Source organism: Sebastes umbrosus, chromosome 10, assembly GCF_015220745.1.
Source record: "Sebastes umbrosus isolate fSebUmb1 chromosome 10, fSebUmb1.pri, whole genome shotgun sequence".
In the NCBI taxonomy this organism is placed as follows: Eukaryota; Metazoa; Chordata; class Actinopteri; order Perciformes; family Sebastidae; genus Sebastes; species Sebastes umbrosus.
The window spans coordinates 17,658,656-17,674,915 of record NC_051278.1 but is presented as its reverse complement, the minus strand read 5'-3'; the positions used below and the strand labels follow the sequence as shown (position 1 = coordinate 17,674,915).

Sequence of the window (16,260 nt, the reverse complement as noted above, 5' to 3'; positions counted from 1 at the left end):
CAGCAATACCACATAAGCATAAAATGCTAACTTTCCGTGGATAATTAGCGAATTAATAACTGATTGATGAATGTAATACAACTCTATTTATTATCTTTTGTCCAAGTGAAAAGTTCGAAGGAATATTTTGTGAAATATTTTGTTAAAACACATATAGCTTATGAACCACTACGCATCCACTCTACGTATATGTTACACAGCTAGCTTGTACCAATGTTAGCTAAATATGCCGTTGAACTTTTCACCAAGAAAAAAATTATAATAGACGGTGAAAAACAGACAAAATTTACTTCTCTCCCATATCTGCAGTGGCGTTTCTACTCCTCTATACATACTACATTCCTGTTTACACCTCTGTGTATATATATTTAAATTATATGTATTTCTTCTCATCATGCATATACGTACTACATTCTGTTTACTGTTTACATTCAGCTTATCCATTTGAAATATTGCTATTCTAACTTGCATTATTTTATGTCTTTGGTTCTCCTTTTGCTTTTACTTCTGGGATTTATACTTTATTCATCATTTTTGATATATACATTTTTAGTGAGCATTGTTGAAAAGTACCTGAGACCCAAAATTGTCTTTGCTAACGACTGCTTGCTGTTCTGTAATTGTTGTGCATATGACGAATAAACAAACTTGAACTCTTGAACTTGAACCATCCATCCGTAAAGAGATGCATGTCCTGGCGTTGACCACTAGGGGGCGTAATCCGTATAATACACGGGATTTACGGACGCAAAACAAAACTGTGTGGAAACGAGAGTCTCGGCAAAGCTCATACAGTATGTTGCACTAACTATTTAATTTATAGCTGGACTTTTGCAGAGGGCTGCATTATATCTCATAAGGTATTCACATTATTTTGTCCACCCCCTGATAAAGCTTTAATGTTAATTTTTGCCTTGCGGGTATATTTTCTCCAGCTCCCTTTCGTGTTTGCCGTGCTATTGGCTTACCCAGCTTCTTTGCAAAAGAGAAATGTGTTCCTTACTTCTGAAGACGAAGTGAGGACGCACACTAACCCCATTTCAGAGGCGTAACAGAGAAGTAACATAACAACAACAGAACAATTTAGACAAGTGAAAGAGCATGCCCACTTACATGATGCTGCTGTCCCACAGTGCACAGTAAGGGTTCATTGTTCCCTGGAAGGCCAAGAAAAGGACAAAATGTTTATCAGCTAAATAATGACGATAATTGATCATCATCACCATCATCATCATCATCATCAACCAACCGCGCATTTGTCCTTCAGTGTAGATCTTTGTGTTTCATGGATCACATAAATTAGAGCGCGGAGTGCACCATCAGAGACACTTGCTGACACGTTCAGACTTGCGTGCACTTTATCTCCGAGATGAATAAAAAGGGCCCGGATCATAAAAGGGATTGTCCATGTAATTATCTGACTGCGGCGGAGCTCTCCTGACACCGGCCGCTTGCAAATTAATTATCGAGCCAATTAACCGCCATTGTGTGTCGGCTGACGGGAGGTTATATGTGATGTGGTCATTGTTCGGGCATTCAGTCAACAGACAAAGACTCTTTCTAGAGTGTTTTATACCACAAATAACATGAAAGGCTTCAAACAACGTTTGTATTTGTAGATCTGAACAGTGGCGGAAAGTAACTACGTACATTTACTCAAGTATGCTACTTAAGTACAATTTTGAAGTACTTTACTTTCCATTTTCTGCCAATTTATACTTCTACTCCACTACATTTCAGAGGGAAATATTAAACTTTTTTAATCCTTTACATTAATTAGATAACTTTAGTTACTTTCCAGAGTAATATTTGACATGAAACACATATAAGCTTATAAAATACAATATATTATTTAAGATTACAGCAGGTGTTTCCAATGTTGTAGTCATATTATTTCTGTATATTAATCTTGTCTCTAGGTTTTTTGCCTCTCCCTGCACTGTATATTATTTATTTATTTTTTGTTATGTTTGTGTAGTCTCAATTTGTGCAAAACAAATAAACATAAACATTTTTGACTCGTGATTTCTTACAAGAAATCGATCTGCCTGACCCCTACAGTAGGTTGGGAACCACTGGACTAAACTGTATATAAAGTAGTTGTTTAAGTTATAATGCTGTTTACACATTGATGAATCTGTATTAACAATCTATAATGTAATAAAATGTATATTAATACGCCAGTCAATGGCCATTTTTCTGCAGAACGAGTCCTTTTGTTACTTTAAGTACATTTTTGTTAATGATTCTTTTGTACTTTTATTGAAGTAAGATTTTAAATGCAGTACTTCTACTTATAATATAGTATATTTACATTGTTGTATTAGTACTTTTACTTGAGTAAAGGATGTGAATACTTCCTCCATCACTGGATCTGAAAAATGAAAGAATGACGTGTGGTGCTTACATTCGCCAGGTGAGCCAGTTCGATCTCTAGGTGGGAATCCGTCGTCTTGGGCTCAGGTCTCACGGTCACAGCGATGACCTTGGAGTTCACAACTGTGTGGTTCCTGAGTCAAACAAAGACGCCCAACGATTAGAAAATGAACGGAACTACTTGGATGTTCCTATCACTAAAGACAGTACAGGTGAGTAGGGTAACATTTGAACTAATAGATATCACCATGCAACTTCCCCAGTTGATTACTTACACTAGGACAATTATTTTCTGTATTGCAAGTTTTCTGAAATGTTATGTTATTATGCAAATGAGGCATTATCTTATTATGTGCTAATTTGCATACATTTCCAGAGCAGAAATCTGAACATTGGATAAAGCCAGGTTAAACATTCTTGTTTCATTGTTTTGACATACGTATTATATTCAACGTTTTTTTTGGATATCTCTTTTCATCACTTCATAAATCAGAAAAATACTGTCAACAGCCATTAAAAAAAAATCTATTTTCTGATGTTTTTAAGGAATAAAATGTTCTATAAATCAGGCTACGAATGACATAAACAAACCCCTCTGTAAGAACCTTCCTAATATAGATACGAATGAAACTGGAAAGTTTGGTGTATGTAAGTGCTACTGAAGAGGAGATGACTTTTCATAGTATGAGAAAAAGAAAATTAAATTTAAAGAAAATGATCTTTAAAGATATGTAATGTAAAATTCCATACATTTTGAAGACACTACAGGTGAATGGGGTATCACCATGAAACTTACCCTGTTGATTATTGACATTAAGACAATTATTTTCTTTTCTGAAATGTTATGTTAAAATATGCAAATGAGGCGTTATCTAATGCTAACTTTTGGTGAATTTAGGAGAAATCTACAGACGTAAATAGAAAAAGTAGTAAAAATAAAATGGGTATTTTGAATGTTTTCTTTCCACTAGTCTGAAAGGAGATATGTTATGGAAGCAAAATAGCCCAAAATCTCAAAATTGACCCTCACTTTTCTAACACCATGTCGTAAAGAAGAGGCTCTTCACAATGGATGTATAAACTTAACTGTGTTACCATGTATATCCCTATAAATGTCTTATGGGTACAAAGGATGAACAACATTTCCAAAAGCCCTAACCTTGAATTTATTTATGCTCTGTTTAGAAGCATCAACACTTAAGGATTAGGTTTAATTGCCGGGTCAGGGAGACTAATGCAAGATCTATAACGAACACTAGTACCAAACCTGATTCGGGGTCTCTGAGAGGATATTGTGTACAAATAGTATGAATTTAAAGTTCCCCTCTAATCTTATCTAATCATCTGAAATCTAGAGTGCTTTGAATTCATTTTTAAACTACTTGAGTATTAGTCTAAGGTATTTTTGCTAGTGCAGTTTGTATTGAATACAAACCCAAATATCAAAGACGGGAAGATTTTAAAAAGCTGCCCATTAGATGTCAAAGCAGTTATACAGGATGTCCACCAAAACATCTAAGCGGACCAGAAAGCAGAGAGCACAAATCAAAGGCTCGTCTAAACCGAACGAGATGTTTCTTTGTATCCTACGCTTTTTAAAAAATCTGCCATTATAGCCCGTTTCAAAAACCGTCTCCAGCTATTGTACAGTTGACAGAATAGTCTTCTTATTAGAAGCTGAAATCCATGAGCGCTTCTCACTAGGAGCAAAACTGTCAACTTCACAAAGGAAAGTAGAGGTGTCCTACCAGCACCACTTGAGCTGAGAATATCTTTATCTGACTTTCTCCTACAATACAAGTCAGTTTTCAGGACTTGTTTGAAAAATGGAAATCAATGGAGTAATGGATAAGTTTCTTTAGTGCTAGCACTTAGAGACTTCTGACATTTGGTGGCGAAAAAGTTATGTTCTTCTTTGAAACTTCAAAAGCATTACATTTGGCAAATAAAACAGTTGCCACTTGATGTGCTTATCCTCCCGTCAGTCTGGAGAGGGCGAGCTTCAGCGTTCCGTTATGAGCTCCTCTCCACATGTGCACAGAGGTGCTGCTGCTCCAACCTGTGACAGCTGGCCTGAACGGTCCTGGAATGACCGTTCTGTCCTTGGGACGCCGGTGCCAGGGACTTATTGACTGGGGTGTGACACCAGGTGTTTGTTCGGGACATCCCGCTGTTTTTCCAGGCACTAATGTCATCCTTAATTAACTACATGTTCCATGCTACAGTGAATATGTTTCATTTAGAGTCAACACACTCATTTCTCAAAAGGTTTATAAATGCCAAAGCCTGATGTTTGTTAGCTCTGCAGGACACAATTAGAGGAATTATAAATGTTAAGTATCCTCAAAAGTCATCAATTTGAACTTTAAGGCGATGGTTGGCAGAACATGTTTGGCATCATAGGGAAAAAAAACAAAAATAACCTTTTAGTATATTGTAATTCAAGTGTTCTGAGAGAAAACTAGACTTCTGCACCTCCTCATAGCTCCGTTTTCAGACTTTAAAAGATCTAGACCGTGACAGGAGACTTTGGTCAATCACAAGTAATTTCAGAGAGAGAGCGTTCCTATTGGCTGTTCATTCAACGGAGGCAGCTGTTAATCACTCGCAAACTCTGATCAAACGGTCAAACTAGGCAGCGCTAATCAAATATGAATCAATATTCTGTTACTGTAATGCCTATTTCTCACCTCAAATGTTATCAGAAACATCTTGTAGTGTACTGTTTAGCTTTAAAATGAGAAAGTTTGCTCTGGCTGGTGGGCGGTGCTTGGTATTTCCTCAACTGATCTCAACATGGCTGCTGGGTCACAAACTTTCTCATTTTACAGCTAAACAGTACACTAAGATATGTTTCTGAAAAATAGGCATTACAGTAACAGAATATTGATTCATATTGGATCAGCGCTGCCTAGTTTGACTGTTTGATCGGAGTTTGTGAGTGATTGACAGCTGCTCAGAGACAGCAAGGCTCCAGCTCGGCTCTGATTGGTTGTTTTCCTCCAGTCTGTGAAATCTTGCAGATGCCATTAAAAAATAACTTTTTTTTAATCGTATTTGCTCTTATCTCACCTACTGCTGCTTTAAATTAACATACACAAAAAAGCAGTAAAGGAAAGGTATTTGGTTTCCTCTTGCTCCCGTTGAAATTTGAATTTCATGTCTCTAAAGTGGAACACTTCAGGGACAGTGGAGACAGGCACAGCCTGTTTTTAAGGCTTGATCTAATACACCTCTGCAGCCTCCAACAGATTAAATCTGTCTCATATTTCCTGTTGCCAGCAGACCAGAAAACACAGTCAAGGAGAAGTGCTGCTCTTACTTTGGTGAAGGTAGCATGAGTCCGAGAGTCTTGTAGAGAACTGTTCCCAGGATAAAGACAGGCGATCCCTCCATATCTTAAGGAGAAAATAAAGTAAAATAAAAGGAGAAATAAAGTAAACATTCAAAAAGTCCATACTGCACATGTTTAATACTGTAGGTTTTGCACTTTCAATAACATGGTGATTTTTCATAATTCAAAGGCAAGTTTTAATTGCTAGTTCTGCAGTTTTTGCCAATTACACTTTAAGAAAACTTTTGTTTTTACGTTTCGCAACTTTTTTTCTACAGACTCCAGTCAGAGAAGTGCTAAAGTCTCCTACAGAATCAGCTTCTGTCCAAATTAGAGTGGCCGGGATTAGGCACGTGGCACAGATTCCTAATCAATCCCTTGTTTTGTTATCTTTGATATATTCCAGATAAGACTGATTACACCAATTAACCTAATTGTCTGGCTACGGATGGCGATATATACAGTACAGTGGCGACTGGCAGCGTTTGAAAGGATGCTGAGAGCGCTGAGTCGACGGGAAAACTCAGTGACTGAACAAGCAAACAGGCTGTGTTCAAAGGCTTGTAGCGTTATTTCACTTTCCCCAAAAACAAGGGGTGGTGTAGCATAAAACATCTAGAAAATACACAAAACTGATGTGTCTGCGTGCAAGTCCTGTTGTAAGTTTTACAGACGGAGCAATTCAACTAAAATCATTCAGCGTTTGCTGAGATGTCAAGATATTTATTGCCCATTCCTCAGCGGTGGCCACTGAATCCATCATTGTCTATTCACTATGCATTAATCCTAACATTTCCACTACAGTTTCCTCTGCAGACTCTAAAAATGTTACAGCAAGTTTTATATAGAAGTAAACTTTACCTACTGTATACATTCTAAGACTAATAAAGTTCATGAGGACTGCGTATACAGCTCTGAGTCCTACAGAAAGATGTGTTGGAGTAGTAGTAGAACGCCTCTGTGACATATATACAGTCGCGTACCTGCTGACTGGGAAACAAAGAGGCCCTTTGGGATGACCACTTTATCTTCGGAGTTCCTGGCCCAGTCAACCATGCCTTTACGACCCTTCATGGGGAAGTTGATGTCAGTCATCACAGACACTGCTGGGAGTCTCTGGATGCTGGCCACTGCAGAATGCAAACAAACACACCAACGAAGAAATACTGATGATCAATATACTTTAGAGTATTTATGAGTTTATAGATTGTTTCATGGAGAATCGTCCGGGTTTCATTTACCAAAAAAGTCAGCCTGTAATGACGTTTTTTTAACATCACGTTTTTCCTGTCTCATACAGGAACATTTCACACGTGAACTAGCACAATTTGCAGCATACACACTGTATAAACCCATTACATTATAGTTTTAGATGGATTTGTATCATTCTTACTAATCTTTTGATAATTCTTTTTGGAAAATACGCTTATTTGCTTTGCTGAAAATTAGATGAGAAGATAAAGATCACTTTCTCGTTTGTGTGGTAAATAGCCTACGAAGTTGAAGCCAGCCGCCAATGAGCTTAGCTTAGCTTGGGTGGAAACATTTCTATTTCTTGGCTGGCAGCAGTGATGTCCAACAGAGCCAGACTAGCTTTTCCCCTTGTTCCAATCTTTAAGCTAAACTAAGATAAGCTAAGCTAAGATAACCGGCTGCAGCTTTATAATTACTGCACAGATATGAGAGTGGAATCATTGTCATCGAGAAAGCGACAGGAAGTGTGTAAGACTCAAGTTTTGAAATGATACCACATGAGTGAGGTTTTTTAAATCTTTATCTAACTATAAAGCGAGGAATCTCTCACTCAGGGTGTAGTATGTGTGTGTGTGTCCTTTGAATATCTCAAGAACCGTCCATCCGATCAACTTCACACTTGGCGGGGGTATTGATGGGGACGTAAAAGAGTGCTGTGTAGAATTTGGTGCAATTTGGACATATTCAATATTAATAAACTTTGAATAAACAAGCACAAAACGCTCTGCGCATTAGCGGGGGCGGGGCTTCAGGGCTCTGCAGACTGAGTAGAGCATGTTGTCCACAGCAGGCTTTTAAAGGCCACCACTCATTGACTGAAGTTAACTTTGCAGCTAGATGCTGGATACTAACGTTACATGGATGCTAGATATACTAACTGATCTCTTCTTCACTTCCCCTGAGTCAACGAACATGAGCGGATAGCCTACAGGAACTGCGCCACCTCAAATTGTGTACATTTTTGCCATACTAATTTATAATGTTACCATCGGCAAAATACCTCCACTAATTAAATCCATGCTCTACTTTATAACAGCAGTGGTAATGTCAAAGCAAGCGACTAATACGCCTTTTTGGAAATTAATACATCCGCTAACTATGTTTCGCCGGTGTTTCTAACCACAAGTAACGGGCCTTGGGTGTGTTTTTTCCCATGAAACAGACTATATTTCACCCGTGTTTCAGAGTAGCCGCAAGTATGTGACGCAACTATGTCATGAGACGTGTATTGCAGAGGAAGCGCAGCGTCGACTGTGAAGTTGTTTGTATGAGCGAACCGAACAAGCATGTTTTGCACGGGCACTGCACTAGTTATTATAAATCAAACTCACTGTATGTCGTGAGGCTGAAAAGCCTGAATTTTCAGCTTTGCAGCAGATTAAAAGTTTCACTTTGGAGTATGATAGGCCTTTATTTTCTCACAAATACTTATTTTCATTTGTCAAATTGTGCATGTGAATATACAGGTCATTTATATGTGAAAGAAATCCCTGACTCGGCTTTTAATGCATTCATTTACACATTTACCATAAAATCAAAGCTACAATTGGCACCTGACAACTGGTAGGCAGGTAATCTCCTTAATCACTCTTTCCTTCCCTCGTATCCCTGCTGAGGTGCCATAAAAGGCCAGTCCATGTACTAAGGCAGTGACAAGGAAAATACCCAGGATCAACTGAAAGGGCCTAAGTATTACACGGGTAGGATAAAGCTGTACTGTTCTCTACCTGGTATCACATCCAGTCCCAGTCAGGTGGTGCTTTAGCGAGGGGGAATCTGAGGCTAATCCCGATGCAAAAGCTCTATTGTTCCTCGCGCTCTGCCAATAATACAATTCGAATCCTGGCAAGACTCCACGCTTTTGAGTGAAATCTGTGACAGAAGGTGTGTCTGTGTGTTTCAGACGATCCAGCAGCGGGCACGAAATCACAGAGCGCCACGAGACCCGCCATTTGCAAAGGGGCCTTGTTCACAGCACCAGATGTTGGGAGCAGCGGAGGTAAGTGTGTGTGTGTGTTTGTGGTTTTAGTCACGGGGCACACTGTGAAACACAACAGGGTGCTAGGACGACTGTCTTTTAGAGTCCTGGGTAATTCGGCAGGTAAATGGGGCTTCGCACTTGCCTGATGGGGCCAGACAGCACAAATAAAGTGATCATTTAGGAATGCGATGCTTCCGAACAACGATTCAGTGCGCCGAGAGCATTCTGCATGGCTCATTTTCATAAGAGGGAATTATAGCGTCGCTCATTACGTCTGAATGTGTTCATGACAGATTCAGCATTAAGTGAACTGTCAAAGTCAGACAACACAAACATTTTGCACGGGAAATAAATTAATGTGCATTCGCAGCCATCGCATCGCAATTAATCGATATTAACGTCAAAATATTCTCTCGACCGTGAGGTATACAGCCTCACAATAGACAGCCGGGGACAAAAAATGTCAAAAGTGCATGATGTATTTCACCTGCAAAGTGGTGTTTAATTTTCAAACATATCCCCATGCTTCACTTTGTCCTCCAAGTGTTTGCTTGTAAAGAGAGCGAATAAGTCGCCGGATTGGAGAGGCTTTCGCAATCAAGGTTATTTGACTAAAAGTAGGAGGACAGAGGACGTCGCGCCGGTGACAGCCAGTATTTATCTAGGTGTCAAGAGGCTGCCATAAATTAGTGACGAAATGATGCCGCAATATCTTACTCAGCCAGATGCTCTCCTCTTGGCCGATGGATCCGCGAAACTTTCCATTCCTTTAATCAAAAGGGCCATGTGGCCACCATGGCGCTGTAGTGTGAGCTGGCATTACTGCATGTGCTGTGTCCAAAGGTAACATTAATCATGTGTATGAAAACAGAGTTTGGTATATTGAGCCATTTTCCAAACACACAGTAAAACATGACTGAATTAATGCACCTTTTCTATAAATAAAACCTTTCTATTTTCCCACCAGCAGCGAGGCAAGGCGGTGGTTGATTCTAGCCAGAGGCAACTCATTACTGCTGCGTCTTCAAATAACTGCTCCAAAGCCAAATGGCCCTTCAGCCTAAGATGTTAAAATTCTCCAAAAAGCTGCTTGAGAAATCTGCCTGCCTCGGTCCGGCCTCACATGATGATCATGCTGCACTTTAGCATTTCTTTCACACGTGTTCCTCAAGAGTTCTAATGGAAAATAATGTACACATTTTTTGCACAAACATTCAAATTGTACATGAACCTCAAACCTTTCATGGCCTGAAATTACTGCATGTTAAAATGTTCAGCCATCATATTTATCAGTCCTTTTCTCTGAGTTATAAAAGAAAAAAATAATAATAATCATGTTTCTTTCAGTAAACATCATAATGGGGGGAAAATGCAGGGGAAGCAAGATAACATAAGAGTTCACATTTTTTAAAGTCCGAAGAAATTTGTCCATTTTGTGTATTTCAGCTGAATTATAGTGCCGTCAAATGCTGTCGTGTTTACCGTGTTCACGAGAAGAGTCCATATGAACTCGTGGTATTCACGAACAAGTGAGTGGAAAGTTTCTGAAAGCTCCGAGTTCACGAGTTGTGACGTGTTTGTTGACGTTGTCAGAGATGGCGGAGGCCTTGGAAGTTCATTTTTCGGTACATAATAAGTGCATATATTGTAATTTTAGTCGTATATTGTTTTTCTTAGTAATTTTATAATATGTCTGAGGGAAAATGTTGATATTTCCAACGGCCTCAGCTTTTTCCTCTGTCATGATGCCTTTGTATTTACTGCATTATGTTACCCACTTGCTAACTTGCTAAATTGTTAGTCTCTGTGGTTTCTATATGCTGACAGTAACGTTAATGTTGCCATTGCTTAGCAACGATGTTCTCCCGACTTAACCACTTGAATGCCAAGCATATTGCGTACACGACTTCCCATGTTGTAAACACGAGCTCACGAGTTTCATTTGAAGGCACCATAAGACACAAAAAAGACAACTGGAGGCTACTTTCTCTCAAAAAGCTCTTAATGCCTTAGATGCTCATTCTGTATTAACTGTATTGCTGCTAGATGAGAGAAAAAGTCAAATGATATTGAAAACGCTGCTACATTTCCCCCCTACTGCTTACGGAGTAATGAATATCAGGTTTAATCACATTTATTTTAGCATTTACACCTAAGTCTGAAATGTTCGACTTTAATTATCCTATCAAAATTAAACATGTCAGTGTGTTTAATATATTCCAGTGCCTGCAGGTTACGCCAACATAGCACCACAGTTAGTCTTATGTTTTACAAAATTACCATTGATTATACAGTAGTTTCCTCATTACGGCAATCAGAGTAATTTGCGACGAGAACAGGGTGTGGGAAACAAATTCTGTGTGTTTTGGCTCATTTACTGAAAATTGACAAATGCATAATGTATTATTGCCAAATATAATATCACAGCCTTTTAGAGTTTTTTTGTATAAGATTATCCCATCTTACAGGCAGCCAGTGTTTCCTGTTATTTCAGTACATAAATGAAAAAAACATTATGTCAGCATGTATTTATGTAAATATCACATTGCTGCTGTTATACAGTGCAGACACGACTTCAGTCAAATGCATTTTTAAATGGAGGCCCCTTTAAATGCACGCCACAAAACAATACATCATAACTTTGATGAAAGTAACCATAAAGACATTAGGAACTTAATGGAACTAAAGAAAAAAACATTATGAAATGTGAAATATGATGGTATGCCTGGAAAACCAGTCAGCGCTAAAATATATGTGGTTTGCAGAAAATGACAAAAAGAAACCAACGACAAACAAAAAGACACGCAATAACTCCAGTGTCGTCCTTCAAGAACGGGCTTAAAGAAAGTCTGTGCTTTCTTCGAGACTGAAACACAATGCCGAGTTGCATCATCGCTCTCCATGTTTACCGAAAGATTTTCTGTCGCATCACGCCTGACACGGTGTAATCCCCAGTCCCACAGATTTGAGCGGAGGCTCGACAGTCATATGGCTGACTGATATAATAAGAGTCAAGTGTTTCATATTCAAGCTTAGCCATTAAATACACACTGCTGTTCAAGGAATTTCTATGAATCCGGATAAAACACTCCACAGAATGGATTGCATTTTGTGCATAAAAGCAGGGGTCATGTGTTAATGCTTTTCAGGCAGAAAGAGGGAGGGCGGGCAGCACCATTGAGTTTGGACGATGAGCATTAAGCCAAATTGGAAGAAGTATAAAACAGGGGAAGGGCACAGAAATATTCTCACGTCTGTGAAAGAACTCATTAATGCTTGGCATTACGAAACGCATTCAAGCCTCATTTCCAAGCGTCCATTACTTAATTTGCTTCTCATGGTGCTTCATAATGGCATTTTGATGGGTGCATTCATTGTGCCATGTTTGCTATGCCATTCTGTGGGGGGATGTATGGGGGGGTACCTATTCATCATTATGGAAATCAAATACCATAAAGAGCCACTGAGTGTGAGTGTTTGCTAGAAGTGGGTCAAAATGTTAGCCATTGTAAAGAATACGAAGGAGAAAGCTCGCCGCTCCAGAGGAATTGCCGCCGAGCACGGCCGTACATGCTCACATTCACTTGCAGCATGAATAAATCAAGACTGCAGTACTATTATTCCATTCCAGTAAGACACCATTTATGGCTGAGTAAGAAATGAAATGCCACAGAGACCTCAGATCATCCGAGAGGCTGCACGACAGAAGCAAAAAAGAGCCCACGAGAACATCAGGGAAGAGAAATATTGCTCAAAGACTTTTCTCAAAGAGTGGGGGGGGAGTTATAATCCGGACCACAATCAGCGGTGCGGAAACAAAAATGTTGCTCATTACAGCTGCAAAGAATAACTTTGTAATTTCACTTCCAATTTCATAGCCTTTTATCAGACACTCCCACAATCTTTTTTTTTTTTTTTTTGCATGACTGCTTATCTGGAAAGAAACTGACAAACAATCTTTTGTTGTGCCGCTGCACTTCTGCACAACACGCTTTAGGGTACGCTCGGCTAATCATGTTTTTTTCTCAAAGGACTGCAGTACAGTACGACATCACACAGAATTACTTCACCTTCAAATATGACACACATATTGTATTTGATCATTGAAAAACAAAAACAAAAAAGCTTTGAAACTACGAATCTTCTGCATTTATTTTAATACTATTCAAAACCCATTTGCTTAACACAATTATTAGTTACTTCACAATTGTATTTAGCTTGTATAACATCTAAAATATCTTATTTTATGAGTGCTATGGATATTTTTTCTTCACAGCTCTATTAAAAGGAGAGTTCTCCTCATGCCCACTCTTGATATTGGATTGAGCGTTAAGTGTTTTCATAGGAATTTAGCACATTAAGACCACAAGCTCAGTTTTAATTAACGTTATTGATTAGCAGTAATTTTACTCCCCCACCCTTACCACGCGCCATTTATCCTAAATTAATGATGGTGGGGGAAATTGACACGAGGAGTCGGCAGAGCACAGGGATTATGTGCCCATGTCAAGCAGAAATAAACGATAAAACGAGCTCAGCGTCTGGAGGAGGGCATTCTTACCCAAGTTCCCAGTCATCAAATAGGCGTTGTGGAAATCCTTCATGCCCAATCCGACGATGTGGATGAATTCCTCGATGACCTGCATGAGCTCCACTGCTCCGGGATAGATCTGGATAAAAGATTTAAAAAAAAGACAAGAAGAACATTATCACCTGAAAGATGGGAGTGTGGAACGTGACAGAAAAATAGTCAGCAAGACAGCAAATTTTAAAATAAGCAGGTCATAAATACATATAAGAAATAAACTTCAGGTATATACTTAAATACAGAAGCTGTAAAGAACATAAAAACACAAAAAGGATGATAGCTAAAAAAAACAGTAAAGCAATAATTGAATAAAGGGAAAGAAGTATTAGAAGAAGGTCACCGAATTAGATATTTAGATTAACTTTAAAGGTGCTATCGATAACATTGATAACATTTAGCCACTAAATGTCGCATCCTCCCTCCCCTGTTCCATTGCATTTACTTCACAACAAGTCATTGCCAGGCACTTACTGTCAATTTCAGCAATCTCTATATCCATTTTTTCCCCACACTAACTGACGACCCAGAGATACCACGTGATACCAATGTCGTTTTACCATTGGCTCACAAGCCTTGTTAGAAGTCGGAACCAAACATCTGATATCTTCTACAGAGATAAACTAAACATTAATTTTGTACCTTAAAGGGAGATTTTTTAAAGTATTTAATACTTTTATCAACATGGGCGTGGGCAAATATGCTTTCTTTATGCAAATGTATGTATATATTCATTACTGGAAATCAATCAACAACACAAAACAATGTCAAATATTGTCCAGAAACCCTCACAGGTACTGCATTTAGCATAAACAATATGCTCAAATCATAACAGGCAACAACAGCTGTCAGTGTGTCAGTGTGCTGACTTGACTATGACTTGCCCCAAACTGCATGTGTTTATCATAAAGTGGGCTTGTCAGTAAAGGGGAGACTCGTGGGTACCAGTAGAACCCATTTTCATCCACATATCTTGAGGTCAGAGGTCAAGGGACCCCTTTGAAAATGGGGATGCCAGTTTTTCCTCGCCAAAATTTAAACTCCTCGCTCCAAACTTTAAAACTAACTTGGCTTAACGCATTAACTTTGACAGCCCTAATTATTTTCTAAGAAATATTCGTCTACATAAACATGTTATCAATAAGACCTTTAAAATGTATTGGGTTTGGCAACATTGATTTGCACATACTTTGATTTTCATTGAAATGCAATTGAACTATTTTGACAGTCGATTAATCGTTTAAGTTGGTTGTTTTTAAAGCAAAACTGACAAACATTTACTAGTTCCAGCTTCTCAAATGTGAAGATTTGAAATTCATCTGATGCTTTATAGACCAAATGATCGAGAAATGAATGGGCGTAAAGTTGCGGTCCTAATTGATCCATCCGTGTGACATCAGCACCAGAGCGACAACCACCGGGTTGGGACACACAGTTGCTGGTTGGCTCCTCTTCCGAAAGGCTCTGCCAAGTCGAGGGCGACTGCCTGGGTTCATGTGACGCTTCATGGACTCGGTGAGAGAATGCAGAGGCAGGAATTCAGCACCACGGACAGCTCCGTGGCTCAACCAGCAAACGCTGCTGGTCCCGCCAGCTCTTCCCTCCAAGTCGATAAATCAAACGGCACACTAATCCGATAATTGACCCTCAAAAAGATTGGACCACTGTCATAGCTGACAACATGGTGGCGATGGCTCGGATCTAATGAGAGGCTTTGATTTGGGGGCCACCAGTTTTGTCCTTTGACTGGGATCCTGGGAATGGGAACACATTTGCCGCTTTCGCAAAATATCAGCTGCACGGAACAACGCTTGTGACAACATTTTCAAAAACGTCTGTTAGAGGAATGTGTCACGTTACACAAATATTGCAGGAGTTTAACCAAAGTGTGAGCACACAATGGTGATTTCAGGCAATTAGAAAGGCCTCTGAGTGACATTTAGCAATTAACACCTCGCTCTCGATGTTCAACAAACACCTGAGGCAGGTATTTCCCTCCCTCGGTAACACCTTGTGTTGTGTGTGTGTTTGCACATGCCTCTACATGTGCTGCTGCTAAGCCAGGCAGGCGGATCAGTGATGCTGAAGTTGAGAGCCTCTGACACAGCAGAGTGAAAGCCGGAGTGGGGGGGTGGCTGGGAGGGGGGGGGGGAGAGAAAAAGCACATCACGTCGCCCCTTCCGGCATGTCTGACGCACAGTGCAGTCATGCTCATTCTGCCGGTCGCCATGGCAACCGTGAGATGTGAAGGCAGCGCAGGGAAATGGGCTGCAGTGGAGGTTCTGTAGACAAGAGCTCTTCCTTTTTCCTCGCCATGGTAACAGTGACAGGAGGTGAATATATAGTGATCTCTGCACGGAGCCAACTGCGCAGCCAGTGAAACCTCATAGTGAGGTGTTTCATGCGAGTGTCCACAGTGTGTGTGTGTGTGTGTGGGGGGGGTGTTCGGAACGCTCATTAATGCAAGAAAAGCCAACAAGTGAGAAAAATTGATAACTGTGAAGTCCAAGCAGTCGTCTGTTGAAATCAGCCAACGTCTCTCGCGGCGGAGCGCCACGACACTGAAGCAGCACTCCCTGGACAGGCACATTAATGACTGCACAAATAATTAACACATATCTCTTCTGGGTGTTCAATCACAGACACAACTTTGCCTATATTTCCCTCTGATCTGTCTGTCTCCATCTCTGACGCATTCTCACTGACGAAACTGCTCATTTGCGAGCCCTT

At 39.7% G+C, this 16,260-nt stretch overlaps 1 protein-coding gene and 1 long non-coding RNA gene across 14 annotated transcripts in view; one reads left to right on the top strand and one right to left on the bottom strand.

Moving 5' to 3' along the window:
• The window catches only part of adgrb3 (adhesion G protein-coupled receptor B3), a 138,306-nt gene that overhangs the window by 38,096 nt on the left and 83,950 nt on the right, over positions 1-16,260 (bottom strand). For all 12 annotated transcript variants that reach the window (XM_037782948.1, XM_037782949.1, XM_037782945.1 and 9 more), the window contains 5 exons: positions 13,507-13,615; positions 6,694-6,840; positions 5,699-5,774; positions 2,408-2,510; positions 1,114-1,157 (listed from right to left, as the gene is read on the bottom strand). In XM_037782948.1, coding sequence (XP_037638876.1) covers positions 1,114-1,157; positions 2,408-2,510; positions 5,699-5,774; positions 6,694-6,840; positions 13,507-13,615 — 479 coding nt within the window. The remainder of the gene's footprint in view (positions 1-1,113; positions 1,158-2,407; positions 2,511-5,698; positions 5,775-6,693; positions 6,841-13,506; positions 13,616-16,260) is intronic.
• The window catches only part of LOC119495984, a 38,970-nt gene that overhangs the window by 9,494 nt on the left and 13,216 nt on the right, over positions 1-16,260 (top strand). For both annotated transcript variants that reach the window (XR_005208606.1, XR_005208605.1), the window contains 2 exons: positions 2,417-2,588; positions 8,868-8,963. This is a non-coding gene — a long non-coding RNA (uncharacterized LOC119495984). The remainder of the gene's footprint in view (positions 1-2,416; positions 2,589-8,867; positions 8,964-16,260) is intronic.